At 37.2% G+C, this 22,992-nt stretch overlaps 2 protein-coding genes across 3 annotated transcripts in view; both read right to left on the reverse strand.

Moving 5' to 3' along the window:
• The window catches only part of yeats2 (YEATS domain containing 2), a 32,496-nt gene extending 24,698 nt beyond the window's left edge, over window positions 1-7,798 (reverse strand). The window contains exons 1-8 of the mRNA XM_015399814.1: window positions 7,646-7,798; window positions 7,163-7,268; window positions 6,987-7,084; window positions 6,745-6,837; window positions 6,016-6,249; window positions 5,805-5,923; window positions 2,775-2,936; window positions 1,596-1,707 (exon numbers count right to left, since the gene is read on the reverse strand). Coding sequence (XP_015255300.1) covers window positions 1,596-1,707; window positions 2,775-2,936; window positions 5,805-5,923; window positions 6,016-6,249; window positions 6,745-6,837; window positions 6,987-7,084; window positions 7,163-7,262 — 918 coding nt within the window. The 5' untranslated portion in view covers window positions 7,263-7,268; window positions 7,646-7,798. The remainder of the gene's footprint in view (window positions 1-1,595; window positions 1,708-2,774; window positions 2,937-5,804; window positions 5,924-6,015; window positions 6,250-6,744; window positions 6,838-6,986; window positions 7,085-7,162; window positions 7,269-7,645) is intronic.
• A 5,898-nt stretch (window positions 7,799-13,696) lies between these two features.
• klhl24 (kelch like family member 24) overlaps window positions 13,697-22,992 on the reverse strand; it is a 19,269-nt gene continuing 9,973 nt past the window's right edge. The window contains exons 6-8 of one of the 2 annotated variants that reach the window (XM_015399812.1): window positions 18,314-18,502; window positions 15,208-15,396; window positions 13,697-15,100 (exon numbers count right to left, since the gene is read on the reverse strand). In XM_015399812.1, the coding sequence (XP_015255298.1) occupies window positions 14,903-15,100; window positions 15,208-15,396; window positions 18,314-18,502 (576 nt within the window). In that variant the 3' untranslated portion in view covers window positions 13,697-14,902. The remainder of the gene's footprint in view (window positions 15,101-15,207; window positions 15,397-18,313; window positions 18,503-22,992) is intronic. The other variant, XM_015399813.1, reaches the window with a different exon arrangement.

Raw genomic sequence — 22,992 nt, forward strand, 5'->3', positions numbered from 1 at the left:
GAACCGAACCGAACCAAGGATTTTGTGAACCGTTCCACCCCTAGTGAGCATGTTTACCTTATTTAGAGGCTGGATCACCAGCCTCCCAGACTTTTTGCTTTGGACCTGTCATTACCCCTGGCAACCCTAAGTCATTTCCTGTTGAGGTCTCGCTGCCAGGATTTCAAAACAAAAGCACAGGTGAAACTTAACATGATGGACTGCTGCAAAATTTTTCTCAATGCACAACTTTTGAATCACCTTGGAGAGACCATCATATTTTGGAAAAGTCACAAAAGCTCTGAAAAAAAAAAAGTCAACTTTGGTTCTTCCAGACGCAGGTCTGATTTCAAAAGTTCAGCTCATTTCAGCTTAAGCGATCCGCGCTTTGCCCTCTCCATGTGGTGCTGCTGTTTGACCTCAGCTCTATCTAGTAGCATGAGGTGAGGTGAACGTCCTTACTGCGTAGAGCTCACTGCTCGCTGCTTCTCCGGGTGGTTTGTATAAGAATTCTATGTGAATCCACCGTGCAGCAGCAATTTATCTACCTAAACTTGAGACAGAAACAAAGAACTGATCCAAACCATAGAAGTTTTTTTTTTTTTAAATAGCCAAGCCAGAAGCGGAGAAAGGCCATTTCCTTTTTTTTTTCTAAGTGTGTTAACATCCCGCCCCATCTGTTACGGATTTGATTTTAAAACAACAAATATTAAATTATACAACACAAAAATAAAAAACATTGTCAGTCTGTTCAATCTTGCGTATTAAGATAAACGAATAACGATCAAAAAACAATAATGAGAAAACTATAAGAGTAAACGATTCCCACTTGACAAAACGTACACATTTTTGACAAGAAAACAAGCAACCATATTGAGTCGTATGAGTGTGCGCAGGTGCTTAACAATATTAAGAGTGGTGCAGAAGACGCACTCTGCTTGTCTGTGTCCACAAAGTCACCTGCACAAATATATCGAAATAATGAAATTTCTTTTTGTATACACTGTGTATAAAAAATTACAATTAAGTCTAAGTCTAATATCGTTCATCGCCATTTGTTGGACTGACGAATAGCGATTGGAAAATTGTTACATATCGTTTGTTACATAATGGAATGGTTCACAACTAAACATATCCAGGTGTTAGAATGGTCAAGTCAAAGTTCAGACCAGATCCCTATAGAGAATTTGCTGTTCACAAACGCTCTGCATCCAACCTCACTGAGCTCCAGCTGTTCTGCAGGAAGAATGGGCAAAAATATCAGTCGCTCGATGTGCAAAACTAATAGAGACATAGCCCAAGTGACTTGCAGCTGTAATCGCAGCAAAAGCTGGCCCTACAAATTATTAATTCAAGGGGCTGAATAATTCTGCACAACAATTTTTTTTTTTTTCAGTTTTTTTTTTAAATATTTGTTAAAAGGTTTAACATGTCCAATTTTTTGACATCACAAAAGAATGGCAATTTTATATGTTTATGTTTGTAGCCTGGAGGTCAAAAGTTCGGGGGGCAGGGTGTGTGTGTGTGTGTGTGTGGGGGGGTTTACTTTGACAATGAACTTTGACAATGAACTGTGAGCAACCTCAACGTTAATGTGAACTGTGATGAGATCTGACCTTTAACGGGTGGATGATGTCGATGCGTTTGTTGCGAGAGTCTTTGAAGTGGATCTGGATTCTCACAGGAAACTCCCCCCATCCGCGTCTCGTTAAATGAAAGGGAGGCTCGCTGGAGGCAGGCACATCAAAAAATCCCAGATTAAACGTCACCAGAATTCTAATCTACAGCTTTTCTTCCACAACACCTTTAAGATAAAATACTGGCTGGTATTCAGTTGATTAACTCCTAAAAATCAGTGAAGATATTAAAATCCTTATAAGCCATGTGATTTTTGGTTCATGTAACAATTCTGCTGAAATCTGGCCAACTAATCAAAGGTTTCATTTTAGTTATATCCCCATGTGAAGACCGAGGCTATTTGACAGTTAGCAGAGGGTGATGTTTAAGCATTGGGTTCACCAAATGTGAAAATTGAATTTGGTCAGGGGGGGCTTAAGAGATGCAGCAGCATCAGGGGAGCTTCAACCACGGAGGCCACAACTCAGTATCGACTACTGAGATATTATATGTAAAGCAGTAAGAGCTTTTTTTAAGTGTAAGATTTTAAATTAAACTATAATATCATTTGTTTTCATTCAAGACTGATTTAATGGTATGTTTGTACAATCTGAAGAGTACATTTCAATTCTAATCTAATTACCTAGAAGGTTGCTATCACCTCCAAAAGCACAAACTGTCTTTAAAAGAGAAAAGTAAATAAAGTGCTTCGTTATTATAAATTCACAAGGGGGCACTATTTGTTTAAGTGTCTCCTTAGAGCTCTGCTTGCTGCCTAGTCATCAAAGTGTTTATCCACTAAGAGGTTAATCTGAAAACCCTGAATCACATGTCGGCTAATGAGTTCTGCCTCCTATTACGCAAGTGTTTTCCTGATTTGTTTTGCAGTTTTCCTTAGTCTCACAAGAGGAGGAGCAACCCCCTTTCTCAGAGCAACAACAGAGAAGTTCAAATCAAATATCGTGTCCATGGGCAACAAAGCACTGGCAGGGAGCAAACTTCCTGCAACCAGTTGGTCCTCGTCTGACTTCTATTGATGGCTCAGGTAACCACATGAAACAGCAGCCAAGGGCTGATTTCTATGAGAAGAGGAGGAACTCCTCCTGTCTCTAATAACAAGCTCAAGGTTGAGAAGGGTGTATATGCAGATCTGTTTTGAAAATCCTCTAAGAACAAACCTGACTTCCACCAGATCATTAGGCTTGTAGCTGGGGTGCAAAAAGAACCAGACTTTCTTCACAAAGTGGTCGATGCTCGGCTCTCTCCTGGACCCTCTGACATAAACCATCCACTTATGGGTCGACTGATCGTTCTCTTCCCGTTTATCTGGGGGGATGTATCTAGTAGCAAGTAAACAAAAACAGAGAGAATTAAAACATAAGAAAAAGGTCTGGAAAAAATGGGAGCAGGAAAAATGGCTTAAGACTATTTCCCCCTTTTTGTAAATAATTCTGTAAACAGACGACATTGGGAATAAAAGTTTAAGGGAGGATGGGGATACAGAGAATACATGCAGATTAAAAACAATAAATGGATAATCTATGTAATGCAACTTAAACACAGCTGTACATGGAAGAAAATGTTTAAACCTGTTGATACTGATCATGTACAAGAGAACAACACAACAGAGGATGAATGTGGCCTTTGATGCTGTTAGTTTAAGCTACAGAAGTATAATTCACTGAGCTTTGAAGGATTATGCCATCTTTCATCTCAAAGTACATTGCTGAGCCTCCAGAAATTGTTGTGCATTCAGTGGGTCACATCAGGCCCAAGGGGAAGACGAATGAGATAGAAACGTGTTTTCAACCTTTATCAAGACTGGGCTTGTCGCTAAATAGAATCGTGGTTCGACTCTTGGGAGCAAACTGTTGCACAACAGCATTTCGTCCGTGTGGTTCTGATCACAAACATCCACTGATTTAAAGTACATTTTGTTCTTGTTTGTTTAAGATTGAAATCTTAATCACATGGCACCCATTCATGACAGTTTTTCATCTACCCCCAGGTCAAAAAGATAAAACCTACAGTTTGAAACATTTTGTTTTGTTTATAATTACAAAACTAAATCTATTTATGTATGTATGAATTATTTATCAAATTAATGAGCCAAACTGGTTAATATTTTAAAGAAACAAAATAGTCAGATATTTTAACAGAAGAAAACATTTAGATCAAGCAGCTACTCGCTTTAACCTGCCCTCTAGAACAATAATTAGGATGTGAAGTGTGCCAGAAAAAGCTGGACAAGAATCTATGTTCATGTCAGCAGCAACAGCAACAACCGGAGGTCGTCAAGTCTCCACAACAATGACTAGACATGAGTGACAAGCCAACCAGTTTGTCTCAAAGTTTGAAACCCCAATAAAGCCTTTTTTTAACCCTACAATCACAAATGTAACCTCGCCAAGTTCTTTCAGCCTTTAAATGAACATCATCCTCTTCTGTTTAATGGCGGTTGGCAAGCAACTTTTAGGTGCGCATTACTGCCACCTTCTGAATAGGAGTGTGGATCAGAATTTAAAACTTACCTACATTCTATAATATAAACCTATTTTCCTAAAAAATGAAAAAACTATACTTAACTATTACATGGGCCGAGTCTAAATGCAGTAAACTAGAAACATTTAACTGTACCTTCTTATGGAAGAAAAATAGTCTCATTGGAATCTGCCTTTTTTAAACATTGAATTTTTTAACAACAAATTTTAAACACTGAATTTTTTTAACACCTAATTTTAAACACTGAATTTTTTTAGACATTGAATTCCTCACACTTAATTTTTATCTGGTAAAATTCACCAGAAAAAAACTCACCAGAAAAATTCAGCTGCAAAAATTCAGCCGCAAATGTGTTGACCTTTTGCTGAACCGAAGCCAAAGCAATCTACACTCAATAGAGTCGAGCAGCTTCTAGCCAATGAAATTAGCTCATTTGGTCACGTGACACAACGGCTGGGCTCAGCGCTGTTCCCAGCTGAATGAGGAATTTTTTTTTGTTAAACAGAATTACAAAACGTCAGTTAGCTACTAACAGGCAGCTATAAGAGTTCTTCCTCTTATCAGACTGGGTGAAACAACTGAGCTGATCACAGCTAGTACGGCACCCCTGTCTGCCAAGGCTCTTGGTTTGATCCGGAGGAAGCGGCCGGCAGTAAAACCAGCTGCTGGCCGAAATGAAGAAGAAAAAAAGTTTGCCGCCAGCCACTGATAAAAAAATGTCTGAAACAATTCAGTGTTTAAAATTTGGTGTAAAAAAAAAAAAAAAGTTTGCCGCCAGCCACTGATAAAAAAATGTCTGAAACAATTCAGTGTTTAAAATTTGGTGTAAAAAAAAAATCAGTGTTTAAAATTTGGTGTTAAAAAAATTCAGTGTTTAAAATTCGGTTTAAAAAAAAAAGGCAGATTCCAATAAGACTGTTTTTCTTCCATACCTTCTCTTGATCAAATTTATTTCTAGGTATATGTCTCCATGGTTGATAAAGTTGCCCATTACGTGTTTCCGTATTACATGGATTAAATTATTAAGTCCTGTGTGTCTCAGTCTCAACCTTGTAATAATATCCTCTTCCGTTCTATTTTTATTTGTCTTCCTTATTTGATTGACCTTCTTTTGAATTCTAAACAAATGTTTCCCTTTACATTCTCTGCTCTTCACTAGCAACGTTTTAACTATAGATTTAATTTATGCTTTATTGTACTTAATGGTAATGTCCACTTGTTTTTCTGTGTTTAGTTTTTTTTAGCATATAAGTCTGCCAGCTCATTCACCTCCCTTTAAATGGAGATTAACTGGAACTGCATTTTTAAGTGAAGGAACACCTCATGTTTTTGTCCTAGGCTCCGCCTCCTCCTTTGATAATAGGAGCCGCTTCCTGGGTCTTTAGCCAATCATCGTTTAGCAGTGCCCTTTTAGTGTATGAAGCTGCACTTTTGGGCCCTTTTAGTTGCAGGCTAAATGCCTTGTGTACTGTGTCACTAATGTAAACATTTAGTCATACTGTCTTTGTAGGGAAGAGCTGCCTCTTGTTTAATCCCAGTTTCTCCTGTTTATATTCAGGTTCTTTTGTAGGTTTAGATAAGAATTATATTTTTCCCTTAATAAGCAATTTCGACAGGCTCCTAGCCACAAAGTTGGAAGGACCTGCTCCTCAGTGCTCGGAAAGATGGTGATTTAAAGCAAGATTGAGCCCGGGTTTGTTACATACTTGGAGACGTTTCCCACAACAATGGTCTTCTTAACATAGAGTCTGGAGGCTTCATCACCAGTAGTGTGATAGGTCACCCTCTGCTCTGCTTCCATAGGTGAAGGAACACCAAACGTGTCCTAAACAAACAAAATATTTAGAAAATGTGGTTAAAAGAGCATAAAAACAACTATGGAAGGATCCTGGTGCCTATCAATTGCATCAAACTGACTTTTCCAGTGTTTCGCCCTGGTCTGCGCTCCTGCTTGCCGCTTTCCTCTTTCCACATTCCCTCTCCGTTTCTCTCCACTCCATCTTCTTGCTGTGAGAGAGATTCGCACTCTGAATGGGCTAGGGATTGTGTCTCTGAGCCCTGGTTGAGAGGGGATGAGGAACGGGATGGAGACTCCAAGAAGCGGCGGATGGCTGGATGGTTCAACACTGCTGGGTCACTTTTCAAGGTATGCTAGGACATAAAGAAGAGAAATTACTTTCACCTTTTGCAATGCTAAACCATTTTTCCCCTTTGCGATTTTACATCTTTTCAGTTTAGGGTGTTTTGTAATCTCAAGATACAAAATTTAAACATATGCAAAACAGGGGTAGTTTTTCATATCCTCTTCATATCTAGCCTGTGACATACATAATGATGTTATACATAATCTACAAAAAGAAATAGCTCACATTTGTCTTAAATTGATCAGCCATTATCTCTGATAACAAGGACAAGCTAAAATCAATCAAAAGAAACCATATTTTAAACAAAAAAACTTCTGAACTTGATTTGAGCATCTTTATAACCATTTGTCAATATAGTATAGAAAGATAAGATGAACTACTATGCCAGGGAATAAATGCAGGAATATGGGACAAACCTAGGGATGAGAATAAACTGACAAAGGGCAAACTTTTTCCTCTTTAAAGTATAACAGTAGTTTGTGTTAAAACTATTCAAACATACCTCTGGAGGCTTTGTCATTCCAGCACTGGCAAAGTAATTGGCCACTATGCATGCCCGTAGTTTGTCCATCATCCTTCTGGCTTCATTTAGGCGCTGCAAAGAAATAATAAAAGGGAAAGTTAACCAAACACATTCTGAATGAACATTTCCAATAATAATTTATGCAAATTTTGCTCTACAACCACAGAAGAAAATAAATGGATCAAAGATAAATCAAGTCTGTTTTATTGGTAACCACAAACCTGGCTTATAACATCTATTTCATGCTCTTTGTTCTTCATTTCCAAAGAGAACTGCTCTCTGATTATGTCTTCAATCTTCTGTACTGTCGCTTCACGAGCTGGAGAAAAAAAAATGCATTTCTAGATTTATCAAAATCACACAAAAAAGGGGCAATTGTTTACAAAAATGAACTTACCATTATGTTCTGCCGTTTTGTTTCTCTTATTACTTTGAACCAATGAAATTTCATCATAGTCTGGATCACTCCCTTCTATTTTCCTTTTAATTCCTGACATTGTTACCTTCAAAAAAGATAGAATAACGCTTAATGAATATCAGGCTAATGGTAGCTAATCGCTTCTATGCCATTTGGACAGCTAAGTTTGGTTAGCTTAGCATCCCATGCTAAGTAGAGAAGTCCAAACCTACAGCTACTACAGTGATAGAAGCTAGCGTTGTAGCACACAACGAAATATGTTTGCAACACGTGGTTTTACTTTTAAACAAACACTTTAAATCGCATCACTCGCATAAAACATAACATAAATACCCTAATAAAAAATAGTGTGACTGTTGTTCGTGCAGCACTAACCGACGCGCTAGCCTTGTTTGCTATTTTAGCTAACAATTAGCACATGTTTGTAGCCTTCTATTTCAACCACATGAAACACAAACTTACTGGAGTGCTCTGTGATGTGTGGTAACGTGGAGAAAAGTGCTTATTTTAACTCAACGGGAGCATATCCTTGCTGCACTCGTCCAATGCTCGTGTCTTGCTATTTGCTAAACCTCGAGCAACATATGTATGCTAAATGGGCAGTGGAGAGTTAGCCTTGCGTTTCAAGAACACCGCCACCAGGGGTCGCCGTTCTACAAATGAGTCTGCTACTTAAGTGATTAAATATTTGACTTTTAATGCGTGTGCTTCTTTGGAAAAGGGGAGTATCTTTTAATCATAAATGCGACTTGCATCGCAACTTCAAAACCTGTAAAACAAGTATTCAGAAATAAAAGTGGAAGCAGGAGGTTACATAGTTTACACTGGAATGATAATTGGATCCTGTTTCTAACATCACTGCCATCAGATGCTGGAGCACAAATATTTCAGAAAATATTCCTGTGGTTTATTCTTCAGAAATCATTTTAGCCTTGCATATCTAATTCTGAAAGCAAATTCCCAAAAAAGTTGTTTTTTTTTACAGACAACAACACAAACATCTTCATGGAAATTTTGCATTTACTTTGTCATGAGTGACGGTCCTCGATCAAATTTACTATGGGGGCCAGGTTGGGGCACATAATAAAAGAATAGCACCAAAAAATAAAAGAAAATAAAAGAAACAGGGCAATATCATATTGGGAGACTAAAAGCCAATGTTGCAGACCCATTATCTAACAGATAAAAACTAGGATCCTATATTGATATGTCTGAATCTTAAGGTCCCACATTCTATTTTTTAAATAAATGCTCTAAGTAAACTGTAATGGTAAAAGATAAAATTGGACCACTGGATCAGGCAGTTACAGTGCATATCTTCATAAGAAATTGATTTAATGATATGTTTTCGATGCCATAACAGGGGCCAACAGGGGCCCCTGTCCAGAACTGCCTATGTTTGTTAAATTTTACCCCATGCTATCCTGAAATGTAACTTTTTACTAATATAGCCAACTGAGTATTGCAAAAAATTATTAGAATAACAAACTAGATGAACTTTTTTCTTTACATTTTAAGGTAAAAATTTGCTGCTCCTCTCACTAATAAAATGTTATATATATTGAAATTGCAAGCAACATGCCACACTCCAACCATAAACAATTTGACTATTATCGGGATTTAATGTGATGTACAAACACAGACTAGCATATAATTTGAATTAAAGAAAATTAGCATTTTTTGTATGGAAATGCAGGGTACACCACTGTATCTAGCCCCTTATTGATCTTTTAAAGAAAAAAATCAGTACATTTAAAAGCCATTATGTCGCCATTATGTCATTTATCTGGGCCACACAAGATACAAATGCACATATAATACATAAATAAAGGTTCAAAAAACCCATACATAAAGATGAAGAAGAAGCATCTTAGAGGAGATGTAAAATGTAAAAAACATTAATATATATTTTATGGATTGTAACAGGTAGTATTCACTTAGAGTCTTAGAGGTTTGTTAAAGGGCCCTGAAAAACAAACAACATATACCAAAAATGCAATAGAAAGATCAGAGATAAAGTTTATGGAGAAGTTTAACATAAAAGCCATTAAAAAAAAGCTTTGTTTACAGTTTACTATAACCCTCTGTGTCACACTATGTAGGAATGCTTTTTTATGTGACTTGACAAACACTGACAGAAACTTAAATACAGATTTCCTGTAGGGTAGAAATGCGGATATTGTTGTTGTTCCTTAAAAGTTAGACTCCTTTTCTAATGTATTCAGTGACCTGTTAGGTGTTAACTATGCTTCATATTCCAGACAAGACCGAAAGAATTGCGGATTTCTAAAGATCATACCTAAGATTACCCAGATACCATCAGTTCAACATGCGAGCCTTACAGTTATCTTTCTTTCATTTTAGCTTCCATCTTTTTTTTATGTATGTTATCAGAAATGTTGCAAGTTATCCAGAAAAATGATTCTCTCTTAACATGCGGAAAAGATTTTTCTTTATTTGGAATAAAGATAGCCTCTCTGGCCTTTCAACTTTACTCTGCTGACCTCCTCTATGATGCATGTGAAGATTCATTTCTTATCCTTATGTTTAACCTTGGTATTATTCAAGTGTTAACGGGCAAATAAAGGCAATGTTGCTGTCATGTGAATCATAGGGATCTCTGTAACTACACGAGATGACATTTAATGTAAGTGCTTTTCAAATAAAACGATTTAAATCAAACAATTCAGGTCTTTTACGAGGGTCACAGCTTTTTCTTGATAAAAGTGTTGATAAAATTTTGCCAAATACCTGTTTATCCCAAAAAAATAAACTTTCTGCTTTTTCATGTCTGCAAAGGTTGATCTGTTACAGACTCTTCATAACCCCTTGTAATGAAGTTACATGGGGAATTTCTTGCATTAGGATATATATATTTCAAAATACCACCTGGCTTAATAATCAAAGCAAAGCAAGCAAGAAATGTTTTGGAACTGTATATATTAATTATATATAACATTCCCTAAAGCTTATTCTAGGGAATAAGCTAATATGGGAGCGTTGGTCTAGTGGTTAGAGCAGTGCGCTTGTGCTCAGAGAAATTTGAAAGTATCCGATTTGATCCCCACAGTCTGCACTCTGGGGCCCTGAGCAAGACCCTAAACCCACACTGCTCCCTGGGCGCCTCGCGATTGCACCCCACTGCTCTCTAAGGGGATGAGTTAAATGCAGATAATTAAATTCTCCAGTGTGAGATCAATAAAGTTCTTATTATTGTTATTATCATTTATACTCATTGCTTTGTTCGTTCTAATAAGCTTTTGGGAACTTTACATATTGCTGATAATTAATGTGCCCCATGTCTGTAAAGCTCTGTGAGAAAAACAATTTGGTGGTTTTATCAAACCACAATGTGGAATGTATGCTTCAAGTCATATAGGACGTAAAAAGCTCAGTGAATTTCTATTTGCGCTAGAGTTGCTCAATCTTTATTGAGTGCTGTGCAGCTGGTTCAGAGCCATACGTCCCCTTGTTCAACACAATAACTCATCAAAACGTCACCAGCATGATTAATTCATCCCTTGGTCGACTCAAACCATCAACAGCCATGAGAAGGAGACAACACAGAATGGAGTCTGTCTGAGTGGGAGGCAAAAAAAAACAAAAAACAACAAAACAAAAACTAATCTGTGGTACATCTCTGAATGCAGTGCAAACTACAGTATGAAAACAAACCTATGTGCAAAAGTGTAAATTGAATGGATTTTTTTTCTTCTCCAAAATTGCACATAGGAACTAAAATATAAAATACACACCTACTGATATTTAGCTATATTTCTTTTATAAATTGGCAGAGAAATCATATTATGTCTGAGCAATATCCTGGGATAATTCTGCCTGGATATATCAGCAATTACACAGCTCATTCAAAGCAATTGTTTTGCTGGCACTAATATGCTTTTATTTATAATCCATAAAACGTCCATATGATTTAAGGCTGTGGCTTTGGGCAGGGCATACCAGGAGTTTAATTTAAGCCTGCCCAAACCAAATGAGTCCATGTCTCAATCAACCTCAACATGGAAGAAAACTAATTTACATGTTCAGGAATTAAAATACCTATCAAATATAGTGGGATGCAACTAATATCAGCTGAAGTAATGAAACATTAACATCCAAACATGCTGACAAAAGAGTGTTACCTAAAATGTAACACCTTTAAGCTCATGGAAATGATCAGCTGCTGGCATAGACATGCCAAATACTTCCTGGAGAAAACTTTCCTGATCTGATAAGACTAAGATCAGGTTCATCAGATACAGTAGAATACTGGTTGCATTCTGGTGCAAAACCAGCTTGCATTCATGTTTTACACAGGATTTAGGTCATACGTTTTTCCTTTAACAGGGGTCACTGTCCTCACCCAAAGTATCACTCCTCTTATAGAAATAAATGTTATAGAATAATAAGGCAGAGCATCACTGAAAATTAGAGCTGCCTACGTGGATATGTATTGTTCTCTGGATGTAGGTTTATGATCAGGTGAAAAAAAGAATTAAGATGAGGATTTCAAAGATAACTCTATGTCAGCTGTAAAGGAAGCAAAGCATCACCCCCAGGCCCCGCTTTTCTGTTTGTGGCAGTAAATGCTGAGGGTGGAATAATACAGGTTTTACCCTCATCTTCTTCAATTTCACAGATCCTTCCTCCTAGCAGCTGTAAGACTCTATAAGCACCACTGTTCCCAGAAACCTCAAAAGGTTGTTACATTCAAGCTGATTTTGCAAAGTTTCTACATTAGTCAATTAAATAACATGCTGCTGTCATTTTGCACATCTCTGATGTTGCCGTTTTCAAATATCTGTTACTTCAAAAATGTACATAGCTGTATATTGATTATTTATTCTCCAGGTGCAGTTTTTTTATATTGTTAAAACACTTTACATTACAGTATTTTATTGTTTATCTTTTAACTCTTAAGTTGTATGTTATTCTTATACATTTTCTAAGGTCCACATTTGTGTGACCAATTTTTAATCTCTGTTAAACAAACCAGTTAGTTTAATTAAACTATTTCTGAGAGGAAATGTGTTCAAATGGCTAGCCATACATAAAGCATGTAGTTCCTCTGGGTTACATCTTAGCACCTTTTTAAAAGGTACAGGCGTACACCACTAATAATATTCTAAAAGGTCCTTTTAGAATATTATTAGTGGTATACGTCTGTATTAGAGCCTGTTTGTATAGCTTTTTAACAATGTTGATTTAAATGGCATTATGTTTGAACTTCTGTACTTATTTAAAAAATAGATCCACTGGGGAAAAAAACTGTTAAAATGTATTATCAGAACCAGAAATGATGTGTTTACATCAGTGATAAGTGAATGTAAAACTACCACAGACACAGTTTGATTTACTTTGAATGGGATAAAGGAATCAATGTGGAACATAAACCAGCTTTGAACTACACATTAATTATGAATATGTAATGAAGAGGATCCATACAACCTCTCTCTTGTTGACCAATTGCTCACACACTTAACTTTTGTTGCATTATGACTCTTAATACTAATACCTTCATGTTGCCTGTTACTCTGAATGTGATTACAGCCTCGATTACAACCACATGACAAAGGACCAAACATTGATAGAGAGAGTTTATTGATGTTTCTCTTACAGTATAGGATAGTTCATCAGAATCCAAACTGTGTTTGCCTTACATCATGCATACAATAAACATATCAAAAAGGCCCATTAGTAGAGACCTGTCATTACATTTTTGTGTTTTTTTAAGGCATACTGCACAAAATATATCATGTTAAAGCTTTCATCTTGCATTCAGGCACAATCAATTATGTTCCAACAAATATTAACTGGGACAAAATCAATTAACTTTGGTTGATATCTGGATTTATAATGAATGGTTAATCAATTTTAATTTTTTGCATATCACTTCCAGTCACTATTATCAAATAAATCATTTAACCTGTTGGAATGACTGCATACTAACAACACAAAGCCACACCACTTTACAAGAAGAAAATAACTGATTAAACGACATGATAGTAAAAAGGCTCATTACAAGCAGGTAATAACTGAAAGTCAATTGCAAAACCAATAAATCACGATATAGGTCCCATATTTGGGTAAATACTCAGTAAAATCTCAAATACAGGCACATCTAACGTCTCTTGTTCTATTTTACTCATCGTTTGTAGCATCATTCTGCCCTCAACCTTTAACCTTCCAGTCGGCCGTTTGAGATAACATGTTACTTAACAATCGGAGAAGAGGAAAATCATCAAAAAGATCACCTTATGGACTAACACCGAGTAAAGCTGTCTTGAAATATATCTGTAAAGACAAATAACCCCAACCAGCTTCTTTTAATTTTGAAAATAAAAACAAGTGCAACCTTTTCATGTCAATCTGTAAGTTTTGCATCTCTAATGGTAATAACTTCATAAATTGTTGTAGTGGATAAAAAGGTAAGAAACTCTCCAAAGTTGTTGTCATTTTTTAAAAACCTCAAACCATAAAAGGCATTTTCCATGAAAGCAAAAATCTGTTTAAAAAAAAAAAAACAGAAACCAATATCTCTCTAGATTTAAAAAGGTTTTGTCAAAGTGCACAATTGGGGCTGTTATAGAAACACAATATGCAACAAAAACATCATCTACATACAAAACGGAAAACAATAGTTATATTCACAGCAATTTCTCTGTTTTACCGCTACAGATTTGCATAAAAAGGTCATAGACAGCTTCAGAGTTTTAAATCCTTAGCATGAACTCTTAACCCTATGTGTGAGGTATACTAACGCAGCACACCCTAACCAGGCAATAACCCATCCATCCAAGGTTACCCAGACTAACGTCCCTGCATGTAAATGCTTAAGTGAGAGAAGCCAGCTTTAAAAAAAGAGCTTGGGGTTGTGGCGCTACAACATGATGACAAACCTGCTTGGCTCCAACTCATCCGCCCTGTCTGAGTCATAACATCAGTCAAACATCCAAACCTATCACTCACTCACACATCAGCCAATCAGAGCAATCCTTGAGGTTGTTCAAAAAAGGTTCCTAACGAAAACCCACCCACATGCCCTGTACACCAATAAGCTAACAGTAATACTAATCAGACACACCAAACAATATAACATGCTCTTATAAAAAAAGAATCAAAAAACAAGTATAAATTAAAGGAATATATAAAAAAATGATCATAATAGAGAACACAAACGGTACTGATGAAAATAAACTGAGTTGATGAAACACGGTGGATCAGGTGAAGGGACACAAAGTGAAGTGGGATTAGAAAACTGAAATAAAGTGTAGCCATCAGTGACCAGTGTTTAATAATTTGGTAGGGCTTCTCTTTAGAGCTTCTATGGAGGACATCTGATACTGGTGCAGCACAGCTGGTTGACTGTCGCCCACATTTTGGCTCATATACAAACTGAAGACTAAAAAAACAGTAAATTTTTATTTAAATAGATATTTGTAATCAGTGCTGGGGTTTGTTCTGATGTATTTAAACACCAGGAACCTTTTAATAGGGTATATCTTAGTGTGCTTTTGAAAAAAAAAAAAAAAAGTTCAGATCAGCATTCAGGATTCAGAGTACTACAGAGAGCACTGCTACAAAAAGATGTAAAGAAATAATTTTTGATTTAGACTCATTTATACAGTATGTGTGCTGTTTAATAGATGTAGATGTCTAAGTACAGTTTGGCTATCTTAGTGTGTCACATGTTGCTTGTCTGAGTTTCTGTGTTTAGAGTCATGGCTTATTTTTTTCAAAATAGCGGTGAATGGTTACACATCCGTGGTAGCATATTGGCCGGGGCATGCCTCGCTCTCCTGTCAGGTCTCCTGTTGATGGGTCGTAACATAGGATTTTATCCGTGGCTTCACCATTTTCCCCTTGGCCACCGAGGATATAGATCTTTCCGTTAACTACAGACATGCCACAACTCTCCTGTGAATATGACAAAAACAAACATTTCAAAAGGCTGCTTGAGTTTATGTAAAATATGTACATAGTTTGCACACTGACTCTGAAATGATCAGAACCTAACCAGTCACCTGTTTGGAAGAGGTCTGGCCCACAAGCATCCAGTAGTCTTGTGCCGGGTCGTAGCAGTAAATGGACTCCGTAAGGCCACCGCAGACGTAGATCATGCTGTTTAGGGACACTGCTGTGATGCAACGCTTAGCGATGGGGATGCTGGCACGGAGTGACCAGCTGTTAGATTCTGGATCGTAGCACTGAACCTGTGGCATATAGTTAAATTATTGGTAAAAAAAAAATATATATATAAATATACAAAACTCATAAAGAAAATATTTAATTGAAACAATAATTTTTAAACAAAAGTTATAAAATGCTGAGAATATGTGATTCTATATTCTAATTAACAGACCCTCATGAGCTGATCTAGATTAGATTTTTCACTCTGAAGGTTTATGCTGTTAGGGCAGTGGAAAGGTCATGATCAGGTCTTGTACTTTTTTTTTATTTTCTCAAGTTTCAACCATAAAGTTCAATTTATTTTGTTAGGGCATAGGGAACATGACATATACATAAAAAGTAACATCAGAAGCCATTGAATTTATCCTCTGAATCAGATCTTTATAGAAGCATCTCTGTCTTCAAAGAGAGCAACGATTCCTTTGAAATGTTTTTACCAGGTTTCCACATCTAATAAATTTAGCCTCTTCTTCCCTTAGTGGCTTAAACTCAGGTTGAATGGATAGCATATGTGAAAACCAATTATCAGATCTTGCCAAATATTTTTATGCTAGGCTGGGCTTTAACAGGACCATTATAACAAATTACAACGACGTGAAGATTTGGAACTTTAGTAATTTGCAGCATTTTTCCTTTTTGTCACTCATGATTTGACGAATAACTAGAAAAGCAATCAGAGAGCACAGATCTCCACCAAGCAGCAAATTTTGCCCCATATCTTGACTTACATTTATAGCTAAGACTTGCAAATGATCTGGATCATTACCAAATATTATCTTCCCACCTTCTTCATTCACTCTTTTCCTATTTGATCAGCAGATTGAGACTTTGAGCGAGGCAAGGCTCTCCTTTACTAAGTTTTTTTGTCCAATACTTCTGGACTTTTTTTCAGTCCGATGCTGAGGTTGTCAATAGTAACCGCTACCACTCTCTGGTTGTTCTGACAAATAATGTTAAGCCGGGCATACACTGTACGATTTTTTTACCTTTTAAGGCCGACTTTCCAGTCATGCGAGAATCTTTCCTGATTGTGCGTCGTGTAGTGTACAGGGGTAATGAGGGGCGATCAGCCTCTCACGACCAACTCCCAATCAGGAATTGTGAGGTCGGGAGAAAATCAAACATATTAGAAATCCAGTTGGCCGTCGTAGACAAATCGCTCAGTGGGCGTGCACAAACAATGATTCCTCTTCTTCCTCTCAGAAGAAAACAAAGAAGCATGGTGGGGGTGCGAGTGAAATGGAGTTCTTTCTGTAAAACTGACAGACCGTAGTAGCCACGTTAGCTCAGCCATGTCTTTGTCTATATATGTCGTCGTCTTTTCTTTTCAGGGCTTTCAGCACACAAACTTGCCCAAATTGCCAAGGCAGTGCGTTTCACTCTAGTGAGGCTTTATATTCTTCTTCTACTAGTTTGGCTTCTGGATAGATGCGTCAGAGTAGTTCCATCTCACTGCGGAGCTGAATCCCACGTGGTTTTTAGACGTACAGAGTGAGCAGGTAGATCGCATCAGAGCGTCGGGTCGCACAGTGTGAGAACATGCATCGTGAGGTGTGAACTCACACTGTATGACGTCGTACAGTGCAACGATTGAAAAAAAAAAATCACACAGTGTATACCCGGCTTTAAAGAACCATTAAAAAAAATTCCTACATCCGGATTATGATGTGGATTATCAACGAGTTTTAATGGTTTTCTTTGGACTGAGGTGGACTGATCTGTTGATATTTTTTCAGGTTATTCTGTACAAAGACAGACAAACGGGTAACAATAAAACCTCCTTGGCGGGGATCAAAAGTAAATCATTCAGATCCTGGAGAAAAGAGGCTCCATCGAAAGATGTTGAAAGCTTGGGATATTGTTGTATAACAGATGAGGGTTGTGGATGTTATGTAACCAAATTGTGAAAAGTATAAACAATCTAAATGCCTTTGCAAGGAAGTATTTATCAAACATCCTCCACTATGTTCTATTTCTGAGATGGAACCATTATAACTGTAAAATATGAGGCCTTTTGGCATTATGTATGAAAGTCTTTAAGGTTGAAGCTTAGTAAAAGTAAAATCTGCCAACATTTTAGATTCCTCCTTGTGTAATGAAAAAAACTATGAGCTGCACAGACAGGAAGGCACCCATCTTTGTCTTATCGTCCATCAATCACAGGCTGCCAGTCTGACCTCCTTAAAATTCTTTTCTTAACGTAGGCAAACATTTAGCTACTCGTTAAGATTACATATAAGAAATACTTCCGAGGAAATTTAGGATTCTCAAGAAAGGCTCTGCATAATTGACCAGAGCAGTTCAGATCTTCAGCAGACATCTCACTTCACCTAACCAGAACATAGGATAAATATGCTTTTTATCTGCTTAATAATAAAATTGAAAATGTATTTAATCATTGTTTAGTCTTAGCTTTTATTTGTCGAACTATATCATTTTTGGCCAATCCTACATTAGTTTTAAAATCCAGCTCCTTTCAACATCTCTCCAGCATCCCAGTCAATTGATTTCTTGTTCTGTTTCTATTATGAATACAGCAGTTTAGGAAGGTTTGAAAGGTTTTGTTGCAACATGTTTTATATGAGTTGCAGATCTTGATTCAATAAAAAGTCTCTGAACCAGATCAGGCCTGTAGATACTGTCTGCAGTGAATACATTACCTGAAAGAAAAAAAAAGATTTTCTACTTACAAATTACTTATTTTATTCTTATAAATTTTGCAAATTCAAAATTAGAGACAAGGAAGAAGAAAAGGGATAAGAGCAGCATATTCCTTCAACTTTTTTTTAAACATGATTTAAGCTTCAGGGCTGATCTATCACTCAGCAATGTCAACAAACCAAATAATATGATTGAAATCCTCTTGTTAAAGAGAAAAGACACTCCTGGCACCCTTTTGTGTTTCTCCTGTGGAAGGGAAAGCACACAGATGCTTCTCACCTTGTCTGAACAGGTTTCATCATCTGGCCCTCCTCCGATAACATAGAGCTTGCCGCTGCAGCTGGCCACAGCTGGAGAACTGACAGCCTCTTTCATTGGAGCTACTTCTGTCCAGCGGTTTGAGAAGGAATCGTAGCACTCCACACTGCTCAGGCGGCTCTGCCCGTCATATCCACCAACAGCATAGACCTTAGGGCAGAAATGCAGGAAATCACTTAAATACAGTCATGTCTTTGATGTGCAAAAAAGCCAAAAAGCTTTAGTTTAAGGAAGGATTATGAAACGTAGTTATTATACAAAAAGGTTGCTTAATATAGGAGAATAAGAATTTTGTGAGCCTAAACAATAGCGTCTAACATACGCACATAAGAAACCAGTTAGTCAGGTCCACAAGATGAATGACGTTCTGCCACTAGATGAAGATGTATTCTTGTCCTTTTCTTAATGTTACAAACCTAAGTCTATGCGTATGTCACTGAAAACCTACAACAACAAATACCAGGTATATAATACTTTTTTTTCTTTGCAGTGTGCTCACTGAGCATAGAAATGTTTATGGCCTTTCAATTCTTTCTAAAGGAACACTTTTTTCATTTTCACATTTGAAAACATATTTCTCCTCATAGAGATATTATGCTGTCAACCTGAGCAGAGGGGGAACTCAAGTTGAACAATGAATCATCCGATTAGCATTTTTCAAGAGAAACTCTTTAGGCAGTTCCTCACACTTGGGGGTGGGGGGTGGGGGTCAAATACACAAAGGTAAGACTAAAAACAGAAAGAGAAAATGAAGAGAAGCAGGCTAATTCAAAAGACGGAACATACTGGGCCTTACAGCTATTTGCATAAATCTCCTGGGCAGACCAACTGCCGCTTTTTCAACCCGAAAGACAGTTTATTAACGGTCCTCATAATCCTAATCAGACATTGCTTTTCAACCATGCCAGTTTTTTTTATTGTTATTACTCTGTCACAAGTACAGAGCAACGAAAGGAACTATCTGCATTTAACCCATTCCCTTGGGGAGCATTGGGCTGCCACTGTGCAGCGCCCGGGGAGCAGTGGGGGGTTACAGTAAGGGTCTTGCTCAGCCGCCACTCCCCTCCAACAGGCCACACTCCCCTCCACTCCCCCTGCTTCCAACAGAATGTTTCAAAAAACAATACACTAATGAAACGGGCCTGTAAAAAATTATGGTACCCTTAGAAAAGACTGAAAACTATGTGAGCAAAGGGACATGTTAAATCAAAGTGTGTCCATCCATTAGCACTACAGCTGTTTAAAATCTTTTAATCAGTCAGTGGGCCTATATATAGGACTACAGGTCACTATGCTGTTTGGTGGCTTGGTGTGTACGACACTCAACATGGACCAGAGGAAGCAAAGGAAAGAGTTATTTTAGGGGATTAGAAAAGAGATTATTGACAGGCATGTTAAAGGTAAAGGCTATAAGTCCATCTCCAAGCATCTTGATATTCCTGTGGGACTGTAGCCAATCTCCCTGGATGTGGCTGCAGGAGGGCATTTCACGAAAAATCAAAAAGAAAGATAATATGTAATAATATTGTTAACAAAAGAGTCCAGAAAAACTTCTAAAGAGATTAAAGGTAAACTTCAAGTTCAAGAAGAATCAGTGTCAGATCACATCATCCATCATTGTTTGAGCCAAAGTCAGACTAAAATTTGCCAGACTACATGTTAAGAAGCAACAAAGCTTCTGGAGGAATGTCCTATGGACAGATGAGACAAAAATTTAACTTTTTGCTAAGGCACATCATCTCCATGTTCACAGATAGGAAAATGAAGTCAATCAAGAAAAGAACACTGTTCCTACTGTGAGATGTGGATGAGGCTCTGTTTGCTTCATCTGATACAGGGTGTTTTGAATCTCTGTAGGGTTCAATTAAATCTTAAGACTATTAAGGGATTCCAGAGGAAAATGTGCTGCCCAGTTTCAGAAAGCTTGGTCACATTCACAGGTCATGGGTCTTCCACAGGATAATGACCCAAAACACACAGCTAAAAACAGCCTTCTATGAGCCCTGAGATAGATTCTACTGAGCATCTTTGAAAGGAGCTGAAACATGCCATCTGGGGAAAAAAGCAGCCTTCAAATTGCAGACACCTGGATCCGTTTGCTGATGAGGAGTGGACCAGAATAGCTGCTGAGAGGAGCAGAAGTCTCATTGACAGTTACAGGAACTGACTGCAGTGATTGCCACAAAAGCTTGTGAAACAAAATAATAGGTTAAGGGTACCATCATCTTGGTCTAGGCCTGTTTCATGACTTAATTTTTTTTTAAATCATCTGGTTGAAGCATTTAATGTTCATCCACAAACCCCCTTGCTTTAAGTGCTGGCAAAAAGGCACAACTATAAAGGGACAAACTACATGAGTTTAAAAAAATGAAAAACGCAGGAACATTTCCTATTTAAAAAATCACAGAAAAAGTAAGAAGTGAAAAGGGAGAAAGAGACTGATAAATATGCAATAAAATCCATGATCAATCTAGAAGAAAAACACATTGGCCACCCATTTCACTAAATACTTTGTTGATGTAAGACCAGTCTAACAGGAAAAACAAGGTTAGAAGTTTAAACTATAGTGTTAAAAAGTATGTCAGTAAGATCTGTGTGCATGCAGTTAATAAAACAGGCATGTAAAAACGTTTTCGTTTTCTACGATAGAAATAAACAGGCTGGAGAGTTCTGGTGGAGTATTGAAGCATATACTATGGCTGCTTGTTTGTGGTATGTGGGCTTGCAACAAAGCTGCCCATCAAAGGAGGAAATTAAAGACAGAATGAGGAAATGACTGGGGACAACCCCCAGGGGGAGGGGGAGGCAATTCCTCAGAAATACATCAAAAACGCACTGAATGGTAAAGATACAAATACCCACATAGGAGTAAGACCATAAAAACACTGAGCCAAACATGCAAAGAATGACAAAGATGTGACAACTAGGGGAAGAAGAAACAAAAATCTGTATTCTATTAAATTCTCTAGTTTTAACAGATTTTCAAGAAAAAACAACTATATCTAAAAAAATAAGGAACTGTAAAAGAAAACAAACCTACAGTAAACCTCCTGGGATAGACTTTTTTCATTTTCAGCAAGTTCCTTTTTTCATCAACTCATAAATATATATCTTATAATATCTTTAAGATATTTTCCTACATATTTTCTATAGTGCCTAAGAGAAATGCTTTGTACTTCCAGTTAAGCATGTTGTATATATATGAAACTATTTCATCTTGTGCATTTATAGTTAAATAGTGTTTAATCCGACTTTATATCCAACAACCATTTCTACTGTTGATTATTTGCCACATGAAGACCACCCAGCTGATTGTTGTGGGAGAGAAAAAATAACTGCTTCACGTGACAAGGCCATCAGGTATTTTTGATGTTGTCTTGAGGTCGTAGGAAAGAAGAAAAAACCCTCAGACACTAACAAACTAATCTCATAAAACTAGATCTATGACTCCTCAAATTATAAATGGCTCAGTATCATGCTGGAGCTTTCTAGGGATACCTGAACTTGTCACTGCTCAGCATGTTTGTGTTTAAGTATAGGTTTGCTACAGCATGTACATGTCTGTAAGAGATATGTAGTTTTAAACATGTCTGTACAGTCTGTCCATTCCTATTCATGTTTGCTTATATTTTTAATGCTTATTGCAATTATTTAATACCAATTTTCGCAGCCTTCTTTACATAGAAATAGTCATAAAGTTATCACAAACTACGCATCCTATCAGTTTTCCACCTTTTTGTTTGCTTTTTTTCATCGGATACAAACCCCTCTCTGGTCTTAAGTTTCTCAGTCTCTCTTATTGGATCCATTTCCCTTCCTTAATAAATATTTTACTACATATTTTTGGAGTGTCAGAATGACACTTTGACATGTTAGTTTGGTGCACTTGGAGACATCTCAGCTCCTTCACCAGTGATCTATGGCTACTGCTGAGGCGCTTGTAGCATGATATAGACAAATGATTCAGTTGGTTCTTAACTTGGAAACATGAAGTGCTGGCACTCTTCCTGTGAACTCACACTGCCCTCAAGGAAGAATGTCCACCTGCTCAGTATGAAACTGTTTAAACAGCAACAAGATCGCAACACTGTCCACCAGCAATTACTGATTACAAATCAGCTAACAATAAGAATTCAATTTAAAGGTATAACTTTTCAGGTGCAATCCATATGTTGTCAAATATATGAAGTTGTCCAGAATATAAAAATGTATAATTAAAACTTCTAATATAGCAAGAAAAAAATTATTATTGCTATCTAGACTCTTGTTTGTCATCAGATCGTATAAATATTTAGCCTTTTACTAAAGATTTCTGTGCAGAGGAACAACAAGTTATTCTAATTTTTTGAGGCCCTTCTGAGGGGCAGGGGGTCCTATTTGGGGAATGACGCCTCCTGAGGTGCAGAGTTCGAGCCCCACTCCCACAGACTGCCACTCTGGGTCAATGAGCAAGATCCTTAACCCCACACTGCTCCCCGGGCGCCACACAATGGCAGCCCACTGCTCCCCAAGGGGGATGGGTTAAATGCAGAGAGTTATTTTCTCCATTGTGAGATCAATAAAGTTTAATTTATTTCTTTCTTTCTTTCTTTCTTTCTTTCTTTCTTTCTTTCTTTCTTTCTTTCTTTCTTTCTTTCTTT

The sequence above is a fragment of the Cyprinodon variegatus genome, unplaced genomic scaffold (genome assembly GCF_000732505.1).
Source record: "Cyprinodon variegatus isolate N-32 unplaced genomic scaffold, C_variegatus-1.0 Scaffold1048, whole genome shotgun sequence".
NCBI classification, from domain to species: Eukaryota; Metazoa; Chordata; class Actinopteri; order Cyprinodontiformes; family Cyprinodontidae; genus Cyprinodon; species Cyprinodon variegatus.